We start from the raw sequence: 17,869 nt of genomic DNA, 5'->3' as shown, positions 1-17,869 counted from the left end.
ATCTTGAGACAAATGAAAAATGAAAACACAACATACCAAACCTTTGCGATGCAGCAAAAGCCATACCAAGAGGGAAGTTTATAGTGATAAATGTCTATGTTAATTTCTTTTCTTAAACACACATATCCCTTATTGTTCTGATTGCACAAGTACTCAGCCTACCACCACCTGGTGGCAGTATACCTAAATACAGGGTCTAGTTTTGAGTTGGAGAATAAACCCTTTGGAAGGTAGATTATGTGAAACTGAATACAATAAGTGATGGACTATATAACAGTAGGATGAGCTACATGCTTTGATTCATGAGAAACAGAGAGAATGGTAGTGCTGGCCAGGAGCAAGAGTTCCAAGGCAGAGCTCTGCTCACCTGACACAAGAGGGAGCTCTACTGACTTTTCTGTTTTCTCCACCAATCAGATTTTCTCCCTTTTACTTTGGTCTCCCAACTCTTATTCACTGAAAGCGCTTATTGCAAAGGTAGCAATTGCTCTCGGAAGAACAGAAGCTGTTCAGATTTTTAAGATGCCCCAAAGCTGACAAACAGGACCAACGGCGTCACCCACCACCGAGTCATGATATTCACCGTGATGCCCTGAACTCCCAGTTACTCACCAAGATTGTACCACATGTCCCTGATTTCGAAGCCAATCTGTCTCCTCATATCTCCGTACCTGAAAACCAGGGACAGGAAAAACGCTGAGTCACTCTATGGAGCATTTGAAAATCAGACTTGGATTATTTTTAAGTGCAGTGAAACTCTCCCATCCCTGAGACGAATAAAGAGAGGGTCAAAGCATCAACTTCTTTTGCCACCAAAAGGAACTGAAGGAGGAGGAATCCAGCTAGGGATCTCATTTTCCCATCATCACAGATTCCATAAGATCCTCCCCTCTGTGGAAACATGGGGCAGGTGGTGGAGAGAAATGAAAGTATTTTCCTTTCTTCAGTCTCTAATGGCAGGAGAAAGAGAACCCGGCTCCTTGGCTTGAGGGGGAGTTTGTTTTCCACGCATGTTATAAGCATCCAGGCACCAGACACCAAATGACATCCTACAGCCCGGCACACAATAAGCAGTTCTCACATGTTAAATTAAGCCCTGGAGTCTTAGACAATCAGAGCAGGGAAGGCCTCTTCCATATAGCTCCCAGCTCCTGGCTCTTTATCATTTTCAATGTAAGGAAGGGCTTAACACCAAAATATGTCAACGAACATTCCCGTTTTTATGTACCAGCAAAAATAAATGCTAATTTTCTTCCCAGTGGGTCAGCAGAGGGGGTGTGTGTTTCATGAGTAAACAGAATTTGAGGTTTCAGAAGATAAACCTTTATTAGTTTGTGAGCAATTTAACATTTTCCTTTATTGCCTAAGGAAAAGGCTGATTATATTACAAATAATAATTTGCAAAATTATCCTACAGTGTTACAGTGTAGCAGCTGTGTCGTGGCGCCTGCTCTGTGCGTCCTTATGTCAGCTGTGGGAAGAAAAGCTCTGATTACAGATGACCGACTTGTGCCTCCACAGGTAGAGATCCGGCTGGTAAATCAACAGCCCCAGCTGGCTGCTACCCTTTATCAAAGTCTCGGGTACCCTTAGCACCCGTCTGTCACTTAAAGCAGGAAAGGACAGCAGACCCTGGGAGAATCTCAACCAGGAAAGATGAACGCGCCCAGCAGCTCCTGTTTGGAGAATTCAACCTTGGGGGCATCACAGCCGGACAGGTGTCAGGGCATTCACTGTACACGTGGAGAAACTGAAGTGAGAGGGCAGCGTTGTACCCCGTCCTCCGAGGACAAGCTGGTCCTCTGAGGTGAATGTATTACCTTCCAGTCCAACCCGGCACCAGGTGAGCGCTGGTGCAGGTAAATTTGTTGAGTGAGAGAGAGGGATCTCTGCCCAGGAATGCTCCCAGCACCAAGCCACAGCGAGCAGGGACCGGGTCACCCTTCTGCGCCTAGCTAGCACCCAGAAGTGCCCCAGGGGCACAAGATCTGAGCACCAGTGGGGCGTGCATCCTTTTGAGGCTTGCAGAGCCGTTTTCCAATCCCCATTTTGCTCCTGTAGGAATGACAGAGGGGTCCCAGCATCCAGGCCTGCAGAGGATGCGGGTGGCTGAATGATGACTGGGAAGACCATTCTCTGGGCATTTACCAGGAGAACAGGATCGGGGAGAGGAAAACCACGTTCCATCCAGTGAAGACGCTTCCTCCTCAGGCTGGAGGGGTCCTCGCTGTCCAGGAGGATGAGCTGCCTTTCAGGGGAGCAGGTGTTTGGGGAGGTGAGGAGTGTGGCATCGCACGGAGGACCCTGAGAACGTAAACACCCTGGCCCCTGCTACCAGGTGTTCAGATCTCAACACAGGGCAGATGCCAGAGGCCCAGAGGAGGTGAGAGCCTGTCCCAGGGGCAGGCCTGTCACTAACTCAAGCTTAAAGACTCTTAACTGCCAAGCAACTCCTTCTCAGCCCAGAACAGTATCTCTTGAAAAATACGAATGGTTAAAGCCAGGCTGATCTCCATCAGTGTCTACGCCTTGCTGGCCCCTGACTCAACTTCCTCTCCCAGGTCTTATAATAATTCAAATCAAACTCCAAAGTTCAGAAAGATAAAGTGCAGGACAGCCTGCGGGCTCACGGGTTGGGTTTGGATCACCAGGAGTGACCCAATGGATGCCTCAAGCCCTACAGTGACTGCTGTCTGTCCAGAGCTGGACTTGACCCGGGGACCCCAGGAGGCGTGTGAGGAGAGGGAAGCCGGCCCAGTCCTGTCTCTCCGCCCAGTACCTCTGCTCCTGGCGCCGGCGGAGCCTGAGCTGCTCAAGGATGCCTGGGTTACATTTTGCAGTGACGCTTCACTGTCTTCTACGTGGGGAATGATGTGTCTTCACAGTATTTCAGAACGGGGGGATTAGCAGAGATCTGAGTGCACATCACTCAGGAGCGTAAGGCCTCTGGTAGAAAGGTGCTAAAAATGCCATTATAATAGTCAAATAAGACACAGGTGCTCGAGGCTGGTACAAGATGAGTAAAGAGCTGGAAAGTGAAGGGTAGGACCGAATCTCTCTGGCAGTAAGATTGATCTTTTCTCCCATTTTAATAAGTAGGCAGCTTTGACAAATCTATACACTTCTCAGCGTAATCCCCAAATGGAGTCACAGCTGTCACCAGAACTGAAGAGGGATTCCTGAACCATTTGTAATTCTTGCCCCAAGGAGGAGAAAAAAGCAGTAATGGAGCGTATCTGGGATCATGCTCCTACCTGGAGAGAGAATTCCAGAGCTGGTGGCAGCCTTAGAGATCGTTACTAAGTCCATGACTAACGATTTATAGTTGAGGGAACTGAACTAGTCCTGGGGGGGAAGCAAAATGACTTGGCCATGGCTATGGTCACAGGGCAAGGGGAGAAGAGACTGCACAAGGCTCCAGACTCCCAAAGAACTCCTGTTCTTCACCGCCAGCATGCACCTCGAGGACCAGAGAGGGCAGGCTTCCACGATGTCACAGCACAGCACTGTGTCTCACCCCTCAAAGTGCATGTGTGGTGTGTTTCATTTGATTTGATTCTCACAGTAAGACCACAAGGTGAGGAAGAAGATGTTCCCGTAGCTATCTTCCCACTGAAGAAGCAGAGATTCCTGGGGGTGAAATGACGTGCCTGTTTCGGCAAAGCCAGAGTCACCTGGTGCTCCCCACCACACCCAGGTCGCCTGTGCGCACCCACAAAGTGAGTGGACAACTTCAAACGGCCAGCCCGAGGGAGCTCCCAGGAGGCATCCCTTAGACAGCCCAGGTAGATCCCAGATCCCACATCCAGGCCTGTAACTCTGACCCCAAATAGCATGACTCTGGTCTCTGAGACTTTTCCTTAGCACCTGCTTTCCTGAATCTTTGCCCCAAAAAGCAGAAATGCCATGTCCACCAGAGATAGCCCAAGCTTGGGGTTAAGACCAACCTGTGACCAAATCTAAGCACACTGGGAAAATTACCTGACCACTCTGACCCTTGGTCTCCCCATGTGTAGTACTGGGATAATGATGGCATGATGCTCATCTCCCAGGCCTTTGGGAGGATGAGGACACGGTGCCCTCGTCTGTCCTAACAAGCAATGAAGCCAGGCTGGTTCTTCCTTTAAAAGCTCAGAGTGGGCCTCATCACACCATCCCCCTCATGGTTGCAATGGTCTTTTAGATTAATTTGTTCTGTAAGCGTTATTCATTGTTTAATGAATTACTAAATGCTTACTGAAGGCCAGGCACAGAGCTAATATGGGAACACTAATATAATGTGGAAAAGAGACACAATCCACAGACCTGAGGGACTATCAGTATGTAGTAGAGATGGGCATTAAACAATCATACAAGACTCACACATACATGTATATATAGTAGTTTTCTTGTTATTATTTTTTTTTTTTGGAGGCCATGGTCACAGTTCTTTAGGAAAAACTGGGAGTGGGTCCAGGTTGGCTGTAGGAGAAGCTCTCTTAGAGAGTAATATTTACCCAAGATTTGAAGAAGGAAAGGTATAATCCAGACAGAGAGGGGAAGAGACCAGCAGGTGCAAAGGCCCTGTGGCGGGGGTGGGGGGTGGGGGTAGGTGAGTATATGGACCAAAGAAGGCAGTGAGACTGGAGGACAGGGAGCTTGCCTTACTCCTTCCCCTTAAGAGGAGTGGTGTGCTGTGAACCAAGGCTGCAGAGGCAGGTTTATAAGTATTTTTTTTAAGTTTCAAAAACTCTTTTGCAATAAGAAATATACTTTACTGAGCAGCATGCATAAAAATGTATGTATACAAAAGTTCTATGAAATAATACTTAACTTTACTACCTGCAATCAACTCTGATGCTTTCTTATATTCTATTTCACTGAAAAAAAAAAAAGGGAAAAAGATGTATGTTGGTCTTGGGTCGTGTGGGTTGACTTGTGTCCTCCATAAAGATCTGTTAAAGCCCTAACCCTTACTACCTGTGAATGTGACCCCCTAAAGAGGGTCTTTACAAGATGTAATCCTGTTAAGATGAGGTCACGCTGGATGGGGTGGGCCTTAAATCCAAGGACTGGCATCATTATAAGGAAAGGGATACATTTAGAGACACAGACAAACAAGGCTGAAGGCCATGTGAAGCGGGAGGCAGAGACGAGAGTTATACAGCCACGGCCACGGAGCACCAAGGATGGGCGCCACCCACCCCCAGAAGATAGGAGAGAGGCACAGACAAGGTCTTCCCTCTGAGCTTCCAGAAGGAACCAACTCTGCTGATCCCTTGACTTCAACTTCTGGCCTCTGTAACTGTGAGGCAATAAATCTCTGTTGTTTCACTTAGTTTGTGTTGTTACATTATGGCAGATGACTCTAACAAATTAATACAATGGCCCATTAAGTTGCTATCCCAGCCCAGTGAAGGGCTGAGATGCACAATTTAAAAACTGCTATCTTAAGGAAAGAGAACAGAATAAGAAGGCCCAACACCAAGACTCGAGGAGCTCTTGCACTTAATGGGTGGAGGGAGAAGTCTTAGCCTGACAAGGGAGCAGTGGGGAGGCCAAAACACTAGGACGGAAACCTACAGAGGGATTCTGGGAGCCCAGGACAGAGCTGGCCCACAGCCAGCATCGGGAGTGGGTGTGGGTGTGCAGTGAGAGAGGCACGGAGGGAGCTGGAGGGAGATGATGGGTGGGGTGAGACATGGTTATTTTTATGGGAAAGACTGACATTGTTATTTTTATGGGAAAGACTGGTAAGTTCTGGGGAGGTGGGAGGAGACGGGACCCCAAACGTGACGGATGGGAATCAGCCTTACTAGACACAGGGGTCTGATGTGTCCTCCACTGCATAAAGTTTTATCACGTTCAATAAAATTCAGCATCACTGGGCGGGGGGATGAGGGGGTGGTGGTGGTGGGATGAACTGGGAGATTGGGATTGACATATATGCACTAATATGTATAAAATAGATAACTAATAAGAACCTGCTGTATAAAAAATAAATTTAAAAAAATGTTTTTTTAAGAAAGAAAATAAATATGTGCACACAAAAAAATTCAGCATCACTAAAAGAAGATGTGGTATATATTTACAATGGAATATTACTCAGCCCTAAAAAAGAATGAAATAATGCCATTTGCAGCGACATGGATGGACCTAGAGATTGTCATACTGAGTGAAGTAAGTCAGACAGAGAAAGACAAATACCATATAGTATCACTTGTATGTGGAATCTAAAGTATAATACAAATGAATTTATTTATAATACAGAAAGAGACTCAGAAAACAAACTTATGGCTACCAAAGGGGAAAGGGATGGGAGGAGGAATAAATTAGGAGTATGGGATTAACAGATACACACTACTTTATATAAAAGAAGTAAGCAATAATGATTTACTGTATAGCACAGGGAACTATATTCAATATCTTATAACAACCTATAATGGAAAATAATCTGAAAAAAATATATAACTGAATCACTTTGCTGTACACCAGAAACTAACACAATGTTGTAAGTCAACTATACTTCAACTAAAAAAAAAAAGAAAAAAAAAAGAATATAGCATCGCTAATGCATGTGGGACACTTAATTAACTCTTCGAAAAGGACCTTAGCACAGGTTACAGCTTGTTGAGTCCATCTCCTTGGGTCCCCTTGTAATTCTTAGTATATAGTGAATTTATCTGGAATAATTTGAGTCTCTTGGGAAAAAAATTAGCACAAACACAAATAATTTCCTTTTATAATTTGGAACGTTCAACTCCAGCTTCAGATTAGGTCACACTGCAAAGCAAGGCTTGTCACTGTGCACTTCTTTCCTTTAGGTTTCCCTAAAAAGTCATGTGTACAGTAGGAATTGACACACTGATGTGTCAGAACCCAGTGTTTGGAAGCATTGTGATATTTTGTTTATGCGGTATTTTGGCCCAGTAGTGAAACCTGTCCTCTTAGAAGAGGCAGTGAGCTGAGGATAGACTTCTGTAGGAAAAACAAAACGAACCAGAAAAGGATGGGAAACATCCCGGGACCAATTGGGGAGAGGGTACCATGAGGGACCCACATTAATCACATAGGTTCAAATCCACTGACCTGGGCTTGGCCATCACGCTTTACCTCTCGGGCTGGAGTTTTTAAATGGGCATTTCATGCTTAGAGCTGCTGGAGGCCCATCCATGAACCCCTTTCCTCTTCCAGAAGGCAGTCCGGTCCTGAACACAGAAGGCCAGTTGCCGTCACATCACCCCATTGCCCCAGTGCTAGGACACATGATGTCTTACAAACTAAAATGGTCAAGCTGGCCACTAATCCAAAGCCAACTCTTTCACATTTGACTCATACTTCCGAAGCCCCCGTAATGTACAAGGCGTGGGGGATGGAGGATGGGACATTCATGAAGGTCGGGGTGAGCATTCTGTCGCCTTCTCTGTCTTTGTTAGGAGTCACTAGCGCCAAGGATGTCTGAAGGTGAGTCAGTTAAATGTTCTCATTATGGACTTGGATTCGTAGAGGTTATTTATTTTGTGGTTCATTGCCAAATCTTGTACTCAGTTTGGGTTTGACATAATCAGTGTTCTGCACGCTATGGCCCATTCTTTGATGTTACTCCCATGTCCTTTGGGGAATGCCTTTGGAATAAATATCCTAATTATCTCCCCAACCTAGGTCACCAGGAGGACGGGAAGCTTAACAAGAGGGAATGAACAGGCAGATCTTCTGATACCGGGATTTTCTATTGTTCTGAGCCACAGTGCTGTGGACCAGACAGGCGCGAGGAGGTGCAGGCCGCGGCAGAGAGGAAGGGCCGTGCTGGGGGCACGAGGGGGCTCATGCCGAAGCCCTGGGTTGGATTCACAAACCCTACGGCAGTAGACAAGCCGACGTGGACAGCCAGAGGCTACTAAACGGGGGCATCACTCCACTTTCAGACACCACGGCCTTTCCCTCTAGAAGAAAATAACCCCCTGAATTTATGGTCCACTGTGCTGGAAATCAGCAGCCAGCCATTTGCTCAGACGCCTGGGGTTAATCCCCGTGTCACCTGGTCGCTCGCACCTTGCCCCAAGTCCCGATCACTCCAGGCCTGGCTACTCACTCATGCTTCAGCAACGAAGAGCATTTCTGCTTATAGAGTGGGCCATGCCCCTTAGGACGCGATGACCCCTTTTGGGACTGGCTGTTTGCTGACAAGGGGGTCAATCAATCTGGTAAACATCTCGGCCACCTTCACCACCCAGGCTGAGTCCTACATGCCCACCTCTGGGCTGCCAAGGCATTTGGGGAGCATTTACGTTCTACTCCAATCATGTAATTTTGTACAGCTACCTGCCCCCTAGACTGTGAACTTTTTATCTCTGGGTCCCAAGCACCAGGACTCTAGTGCCATGAGTACATGGCACAATGTGAAACAAATTAAAACATTTCTAAGGCACTAAAAAACTTAAGCATTTGGGTAGGACCATCTCCTAATATTTCTCATGCAGGTTTTGCTATTTAGAAATTAAAATTGCACATGGATGATAAAGCGTTTAAGGTGTAGCAAGAGGCAGGGTGCATACAACAAAGAGGTGAACCAACGTTTTATCTTAGCCACGCGGCCTCATAGGCCAAGAGCGCTTAACACAGATGCTGGAAATTCCTTCTCCTCCGTGGCCTGTCATGGCCACACACTGAACCTGTGCCCCTGGGAAAGGGCCCCTTGGGCTGCACAGGAGCTGAGACACTCCTGCAAAGACAATTTCTGAAATGTTTGGGGCTTTTTCCCTCGGGGGATCCATGAGACAATTTCTAAGGGAAAATCTGGAGTCTCTCTTTGCCATGGCTGTGAGAGAGAGAAATCTAAAAGCCCGATTCAGAGGCCCTCTGGGAGGGGTGACACCAGCTGGCTGTGTTTAATTTTCCTTGGCTTTGAAGCTTCAGAAGTCACAGCACGATGCGGGAAGCAAACGTTTTCTTTGGTGGACAAGGCCCTGTGTGGTGAATGCATTTATTGGTGTCGCTCTAGCTTAGATGTTAACGCTCTCACACCAACAAGGAAAGGGCTCAGGGAGAGAGACGGGCCCCGCCCTGACCGGAGAATGCTCAGAATCAAATGGTTTTATTCTCCAAACTGTGAAGGAGACCTCAGCTCTTTTCAGGCAGATTTCCGGTTTAAACTCAATTCTCCTCTGCAGGCATCTCTAAGGGTAGGATGCGCTACAAGCTTGGCAAGGAATGGACACCAGTGCCAGCTGGAGCTGGGTCTGGACCCCAGCCTCACCCCACATGAGCACTGCACACAGGTGGGCAGGACAGGATAACCAGGGCTCTGGAGGGCTCTGGTGGGGAGCGGCTAGGGCCGAGTGCTGTGTGTGCTGGTTATTAGTGTTTCCATTACAAACAGCTTTCCCCACGACAGCCTTTCATCAAGGACAACAAGCTGGGAGCCATCCCTAACTTCCTGGGAGCACTGAGGGAATGTAAATTTCACAAAGTGGTAGCAGCCCTGTCGAGCCAGTACCCGGAAGGTGCTGCCTAGAAAAGTCTGTCTCCTGAGCCAAGATGAGGGATAAACTCTGCTGGCTCGGAGGTGGGGGCCATCTTCCCTGCCATCGCCGCTGGGCACCCACTGGGCCCACGCCACCCAGGGTGCGTTTCCCTTTCTGAAGAAGGAACACTTGTCTCTATCAACGGCCAACAGACCAGTCATTCAACTGCGGGAGCTCGAAGGAAAGACGGCCCGATGTTCTGTTTTGTTTTTGTTTTCTTTTTTGGCTGCTCCACATGGCATGAGGGATCTTAGTTCCCCGACCAGGGATCAAACCTGGGAAGCAGGGAGTCTTAACCACTGGGAAGGGAAGCCAGGGAAGTCCCAAGATGACCCGATGAAAGCTGACCTTTAGATGGCTCAGGGAAGGATTTAAGGTTCTAAAAGCAGCCCAGCTAAATGTATTGGGCTCTGAACTGCCCGAGTTAGAATGACTTAGTGTGAGACACGGGACCCTGGTTCACAACCTGCTTCACTTCCTCGTCTGGAAAATAAAGATGATAAGAGAACCTACGGAATAGTTTTGGTTTTTGTTCGAATGGTTCTACGTGAAAAATGCATACAACGTTCTTAGAAAGTCACTGGCAGGTCATACGTGCTCTGTAAATATCTGCCGAACTACTTCTTACTCCCCAGGGAGAGTGTGCTTTCCATTTGGTCTGCAAGGGAGACACACAGTCCTGGGATACTAGGACGGCAGATCAGCTGTCCCCTTCTGAGAGGCCCTGGAATCTCTAACCTCAGTGATGGTACCAGGCTGCCAATGCCTTGGAACCGTCAACATGGCTCAGAGGGATTATGAAGGGATGAACAGAGATGGATGACTCAGCAGCATGAGGTACTGATGGAAGGGGCCCCCAGAGAACTGAGACACTGGTGAAACTGAGGCAGAGAGAGAGGTTGCAAGGCCCTCAGAGTGCCCAAGGGTTGCAAAGAAACCCACGTAAGGGTTCTTTTCCTGACCCTGGACCAGGAGCTGTTCCGGATGCAGTGATGAAGGAGCCAGGCAGGGATCCTGGCTTCCCCGGGGCTTCTCAGACGTTTTCAGGATAATCCAAGGGCTAGTTAAGCCCTTTCAGATCTCCTGCCTGGAAGAGGACCGGGGTCATCTCTTGCAAAGAAGGAACCCCAGATGACTCATCACTCCACGATGCGTTGTTCCACAATCCCAAGATGCCAACAGCTTCTGTCAGAAGCTTCCTTGTTTGAAGCAGCATTGGAGAATTAAGCAATACAGCAAACCATACGTGGCGTGACATCAGCACGGTGCACAGCAAAAGCAATTATCTCCCGAAACTCCCATCCTGTTCGGTGCTAACAGTCTTGAATGACACTGACTTGCAACCCACCAGAATGAATCTGCAATTTTAGATCTGGATTCATGGGTTACAAAAGGCAATACTCAATTCATGGTTTGAAATCACCCCCATATTATACCATGATTACATCTCAGTTGGTACCCAGTTGGCTTAGAAGACGCAAGAAGACTGTGCTAATAGAACTGCAGGCTCCTGCCCGTGCATGTGGGGCTACGTGGACTTACTTGTTAAGGATTTTCCCTCTCTTTGCACTTGAAAAATTCTCCAGCTGCAAGGACTCTTGAGTGAGGAAAGCGACAGCCAGGTGAAAATAGTTGTTCCACAGCTGAAACCAAAAAGGGGAGATGCTAAGGTGCCGAACCGATTAATATAGGATCTCAGAAATGCTCCGAGACGTTTAAATAGCATTTGCCCAGCACACACTTCTGAAAGGTTTGAAAGCTGCACTCTCTACATACACATTGCTAATCAGCCACCCACGGTGTGGTTCAGGGCTGAGCATGGGCTCTGACAGTGCATGCAGTCGGATCCCAGCTCAGCCACTTACTTAGGCAGACACTCTAACCTCTCTGTGCCTCGGTGTCCTCAGGTAAAGTGGGAATTTCAACAGTACCTACCTGATAGGGCTGCTAAAGGACGGAGGGAGTAAAGACATGCAGTGCCCATCCAGTGGTGCCAGGAGCACGGGAAGCACGTAATAAATGTTAGCTGTTATTAATACTGTATTATGGAGCCCCTTACCTCACAGTATACAGCAAGTTCCCTACATATGAAGGAGTTCCGAGAGTGCGTTCGTAAGTCCAACTTGGTCGTAAGTCCAACAAAGTTAGCCTAGGTACCCAACTAACACAATCAGCTATATATACCACTGCTTTTACGCTTGCTTCCGGACGTCCTGGGCTTGAAATAAAGACACTGTACTCCTGTACTCTATACAGTACTGTAAAGTACACAAAAGCACAACCAATTGTAGAGGATGCACGCAAGGGACAATGGACACCAGACACGTGAACTAACGTACGTGACCGGACACGCGAATGCACATTTGCATTTTTGAAAGTTCACAACTAGAAGGTTCGTAGGTAGGGGACTTACTGTGTAGTTTTCTATAATTTATCATTTTTATGATACTAAAAATATATACACACTAGAAAATTGAGGAAAATGTAAAAAGATCCAACATTTCATATTTCAAGGACTTAGAGACTGTACATGGCTTAAATGACAATTTACTGTAAAATGATTTTGTCATCGTAAAGCTCTTCACTGGAAGCTCTGTGTATCTGGACAAAGTATCCCATAAAAGTGCTCTTCAATAAGAAGTGTTATGATGGGTAGATTCCTAAAGTCATGAAACTAAGACCCCCTGATTAGGTCAATGTTTAAGACCAGGTGAAGAAAATTAAAATGAAGGAGGAATTCTTGGATCATGAACAGGGGCTTTTCGCTTGAACTCCATAAATGACACGGGCATACCCCTCACTGCCCAGGGGAGAAACCTGGGATTTATTCTGGGCTTTGTCCTTCGCAGCATCCCACCGTTTCAATCAGCAAGTCCTTCTGCTTCACCTTATAACTCCCTCCCAAGCCCACCCACTTTGTCTCAGTGCTGGGGTATCACCCACCCCAGGTCAGCATCATCCCTCACGGACCAGAACAGCCTGCTTCCTGCTTCCTGTCCTCGCCTCGTCCCACAGGGCAGCCAGAGGGAACTGACACTAATCCGAGGGGGCCACCCCCCAGCTCAAACCTCTTCAGGAACTTCCCACACGTTTCCGGTCAGAACAGAGTTTGAAGGGGAGTCCCGCTGCCTGGTTCTCCCTGCTTCTGCCTTGCAGCAGCCTTTCCATCCATACTCTGCACCCTTGTCTTCCCATCAGATGCTTGAGCTGATGATCTCCCCACCCCTGGGCCTTTGCACATGCCGGGTCCACCCCCGTCTCCTCCCTCACTGGGTCTCAGCATACCAGGGCCGGGTGTGTTCGCCCTCTCCGCGCCCTCGAGCACCTTGGTCTGTCCCCACAGTCCTGCCCTAATGGTCCTCCCTTTACACTCCATGGTACACAGGGTGGGGGCAGGATTCCAGGTCTGGGGCAGAGCCTGGCTCAAAGTAAGTGATCCATCGGGAATAATCAATATTTGAGGGATGAACCCACGGGGACGTCTCAAATGCAAGTGAAAACTCTCTGGACATTTCCTCCAGATTGCTTCCATCTGCATCCTCTCTCAGAGGGCGGCACCCGAGGGTGGGGGAGCGCAGGGGAGAGATAAGCGGGGAGACCCTCCCCCACCCCAGGAACTGCAGCAAGGGGCTCAGAGACTGGCCATCACAGATACTCCTCAGCGGACCATTTTTGTACCACAGGATATTTCAGGGAACTTTCACCTGCTCCCAGTGGGAAAGAGCTGGACAGAGTTTCCATCACATGTCCAAGCTCCAAGGTGCCTTCAATGATCTTAGGAAGAAATTTGTGGGTATTGGTTTTCTTATTTACAAAACAGGGATAATATTCATTGCATCAAATGAGACGGTTACCCAGAGTTACGTAAAAACAAGGTGTTAACAATAATGACTCTATATTCAGTGACCAGAGAAATAAGAGGAAATTTTCAAGCATGGATGTAGCTAAGAGTGTAGTGGGCTTCATTTAGCCAGTGCTCCTCAGGAACTGGCATTTCTTCAGGAACAGAGCAGTTCATTCCCAGGTAAGTACTGGTCTTCCCATTTCACAGATGAGGTTCAGAGACTTGCTCCAAACCACACACACACACAAAAACACGTGACGCAGAACAAGGGTCTCCAGCGGGCTGTCCTGGACCTCACAGGCCACGCTCTTTCCTGCCCACAGAGGCACTTTCTCTTTCAGGCCTTTTTATAATAAAAGGGGTGACTCAAATCAATAAAGTACAAGTTGCTTCCTTTGTTTTTGGAACTAACACCTCCCTGCTATGGCCACCCATCTCCCAGCAGTGCCCTCCTCTCACAGCACTGGCAGGGGTCCCTGGCCATGTTTGGGTCAGGGGCACCACTAGAGCAGGACCCAGAACGTATTTTAATGTATACCTGCTGCCCATAAAAACAACATCAACAAAAATATGAATGTGTCGGGCTTCCCTGGTGGCTCAGTGGTTGAGAGTCCGCCTGCCGATGCAGGGGACGCAGGTTGGTGCCCCGGTCTGGGAGGATCCCATGTGCCACGGAGTGGCTGGGCCCGTGAGCCGTGGCCGCTGGGCCTGTGTGTCCGGAGCCTGTGCTCAGCAATGGGAGAGGCCACAGCAGTGAGAGGCCCGCGTATCGCAAAAAAAAAAAATGTATATATATATATATATATATATATATATATATATATATATATATGAATGTGTCTTTTTTAAATGCCAGTTTCACTAACTCTATATCCCTTCTCTTCACTCAGACAGCGGCCAGGACGACAGCTGAGCCAGAAGTTTCCTGAAAACCCTGCCCTGGGAGATAGTTAGGGGAACAGTGTGGTCCAATGCCCTGAAGAAGGAGGTTCCCTCGTGGCCCACGTGCCTGGCGACTCAGTGTTCCCACCTGTAAAGCAAGACTGGGACCCACAGGAGATTTTTATATCCTTAGGAATGAGGAGGCTGCCTACTGTGCACGTCAAAAATCCCCTGGCCATTGTCAGAGCCTGAACAGGATGAGGGGGCCCCCAGGAGTTGGGAGCATCTGGCATGGGGGGCAGGGGTCATGACTTCTGTGATGTTCCTCCCAAGGGTGCAGCCTGGGTCTAAGCACTGGGGAACATGAGGCGACCCAAGTGCAGGGCCGTCTGCAAACCCAGACCTGTGGTCAGCAAGAGTGCCGAGCACAGAACAGCCAGGAAAGAGCGAACAACTGTTCTAGCCTGAAGGAGACGAAAGACACACAGAAGCTGGATGCAGCGGGCGAGGGAGGGATGAATAGGAGGAGGACAAGGATTCTGAGGGCAGTGGAACTGGAGGCATGTCATTCTCCATTTGTCCAAACCCACAGAGTGGACAAAACGTCTACAGTGTACCGTAACGTAAAGTAAGGACTCCGTGATTATGATGTGTGAGTGTAGGTCCATCAGTTGTAACGATGTACCACCTGGTGGGGGATGTTGATAGTGGGGCAGCTTCGTGTGCAGGAGGCGGGGTCTACGGGAAACCTCTGCACCTCCCTCTTAATTTGCTGTGAACTTGAAACTGCCATTAATAAAGTCTTTAAAAAATCACATAAAAATACAAACATAAAAAAAAAAAACCCCTGTAAGCTACGCGTGATTTCAGATGTGACAACTAACGGCACTTGTGATGCTGACCTCTGAAGGATTGGATTGGGACGAATGAACTTGAATGTGGTCTGAGGACTGGTTAGGGGTGATGAGAATGTAAGTTTCCTACATTTGGTATTCTTACTCTACTTAAGTAGGGGAAAGTCTCTGTTTGTATGAAATATACACTACAGATCTGGGGAGGTGATAGGGTGTCAGGCTGGCAGCTCACTAGGATAAGGTTAAGAAAAAAAAGTCCTTGGTACCGTACTTGCTGGAAATGAGAAGCAGACTGATGAGGGACAGAGGGAAGCAGTAGCAGCCCACAGGGATGCTTAGTTAAAGGAGAAGGAAGTGTCAGGAGAGAGAACTGTGCAGGGAATGTGAGAACATAAAAATGCACCTCGTGGGAGCGGCCGCTGCCTGGACCACACGCTGAAGGCGGCCACGGCCACGGCCACATGGCACCCAAGCCTCCCCCTGGGGGTGGGAGCCCTCCAAAGTGGAACAATCAAATGCACTTCACACTTGCCAAGGGACAAAGGCCAAAAGGGCTCATTGCAGACAAGGTGTTTGGCCTGAAGGGAGCATCCAGAGGACCCTATGCATGAAACAATGCTCAAGCTCAGCAATAACCAGTAAGCCCACACCCATAGCAGTCACACCTGAAATACACAGCCATCTCACGTGATAGGCATGGCCTACATGGATAAAACAAGAGAACCTGATGAAGGACACATAAAAAGGCCTAAATATTCCTGTGTGGGATGGGAAAAAATAAATACTGCCACGTATTTCCCAAAATGCTGTTACATTTCCCTTACAATTATTTATGAATTCAACAGAATCCTAGTTAAAATGTAGACAGCATTTTTAAGAAGTTTAACAAGGTGATTTTGATTTTCACACAGAAGAGGAAATGCGCAAAAAGAGTCAAGATAATTTTGCAATAACACACCAATGGGGAAGTCCTGGTAATACTAGCTGGGTATAAAACCCATGGGTAATAACACAGAAAACAGAACTGTACACACATGCATTTGTAATTATGAGTTTCCTCAGTCGCAGTTCAAATCATTGGGAAAGAAGAAACTATTTATAATGTGAAATAAAATTCGTATGTTATTTAAACATAAAAATTCTTCTCTGCCCTTTGGACTCCTTTCTCCCCTCACTGTGCATTGTGTATCTGCATTAGGCATTGACCAAACCTCCCCCATCGGCAGAAAATAGCTGCTCAACCATAAAGAGAAACATTCTCCTCGCATCAACAAGACAACTCCTTAAAAGATAACATCCCTTCTTGACCTTGTAAGGGGTCACATGACCCAACTTGATGACTTAGATCTGGATTATGTAAACTGTCAATAATATGTCATTTGATGTACCACCCTCTGTCTTAAAAAAACTTATATAAGTGTGCCTTGATTTCTAACTGGCAGAACAGTTCTCAGAGCTTTCTGAGATGTTCTTCCTGGGTTATAATCCTCAAATTCAGCTTGAATTAAATTTTCCAATTCTTTCTTAGACTGACTAAATTTTGTCGACAATAAAATAATGTGGGAAAAAGTGAAGTTAAACTCTAACCCCTAACAGTAACTATAGAAAATGCAGATGCATATAAACAACAAGGACCAACTGTATAGCACAGAGAACAATATTCAATGTCTTGTAATAACCTATAATGGAAAAGAATCTGAAAAAGAATATAGATATATGTTTTTTATGTATATATATATGTATCTGAATCACTTTGCTGTACACTGAAAGCAAACACAACTGTAAATCAACTATACTTCAATTTTTCAAAAATCATTAAAAAAAGAAATCACAGATGGATTAATCATTGGAAAGTTAAAAAAAAAAGCAGACTATAAAGGTATCATCAGAGACTATCTACATAAAGAATAGTTAAATTTATAATCAAAGATGGATTTGCCAAGCAAAACATAAAACCCAAAAGCCATAAAAGAACAGACACATTTAACTACAGAAAAATCAAATATTTCTATACGATAAACCTAAACCCATGACTAGGCTATATCAAGAATTCCAGGGCTTCCCTGGTGGCGCAGTGGTTGAGAGTCCACCTGCCGATGCAGGGGACACGGGTTCGTGCCCTGGTCCGGGAAGATCCCACATGCCGCGGAGCAGCTAGGCCCACGAGCCATGGCCGCTGGGCCTGCGCGTCTGGAGCCTGTGCTCCGCAACGGGAGAGGCCACAACAGTGAGAGGCCCGTGTACCGCAAAAAAAAAAAAAAAAAAAAAAGAATTCCAACTTACAAGAAAGTATGACAAATAGCCTAAGAGAACAGTGAGCAGAGGAAGTGACCAGACAGTTCATACTAGAAATCCTCACAGCCAATTAGTACTCTCAACCCAACTAGCAATCAGAGAAATACCAATAAAAATAAGAGTCAACAATTTTAAAGAAATTGGTATGGGAGAAGGCTCTAGACAATGACTGCTCTCAGAGAAGGCTGGTGAGATTGCAAATTGCTAGAGCATTTTAAGTCGGTAATTTATTAGTGTCCATGAAGCTTAAAATACCTTACCAGTCAGCCTGGCAATTATGCTTCCAGGAACCTGTTCTATAGCAATGCAGCACTGAGATGCGTGTGTCACACTGTTCATGGAAGCACTGCTTGGAAACGGGAAAAACTGAAAATAGCCTGCAGGTTATCAGTGCAGGAATGCCTGCACCCATGTTGGTAACATTTATGTTGTGGAATACGATAGAAGTGAAAACCATGGCTGGCACGACCCAATTCACGTTCAAAACCAAA

At 47.0% G+C, this 17,869-nt stretch overlaps 1 protein-coding gene across 11 annotated transcripts in view; it reads right to left on the bottom strand.

Moving 5' to 3' along the window:
* The window catches only part of DOCK1 (dedicator of cytokinesis 1), a gene marked incomplete at both ends in the record, with an annotated part of 536,109 nt that overhangs the window by 99,339 nt on the left and 418,901 nt on the right, over positions 1–17,869 (bottom strand). For all 11 annotated transcript variants that reach the window (XM_079700789.1, XM_079700792.1, XM_079700795.1 and 8 more), the window contains 2 exons: positions 613–671; positions 11,046–11,146. In XM_079700789.1, the coding sequence (XP_079556915.1) occupies positions 613–671; positions 11,046–11,146 (160 nt within the window). The remainder of the gene's footprint in view (positions 1–612; positions 672–11,045; positions 11,147–17,869) is intronic.

This window comes from Hyperoodon ampullatus (assembly GCF_949752795.1).
Source record: "Hyperoodon ampullatus genome assembly, chromosome: 1".
NCBI lineage: Eukaryota > Metazoa > Chordata > Mammalia > Artiodactyla > Ziphiidae > Hyperoodon > Hyperoodon ampullatus.
The sequence above is the reverse complement of the archived record's forward strand: the minus strand, read 5'-3'. Positions and strand labels throughout refer to the sequence as shown.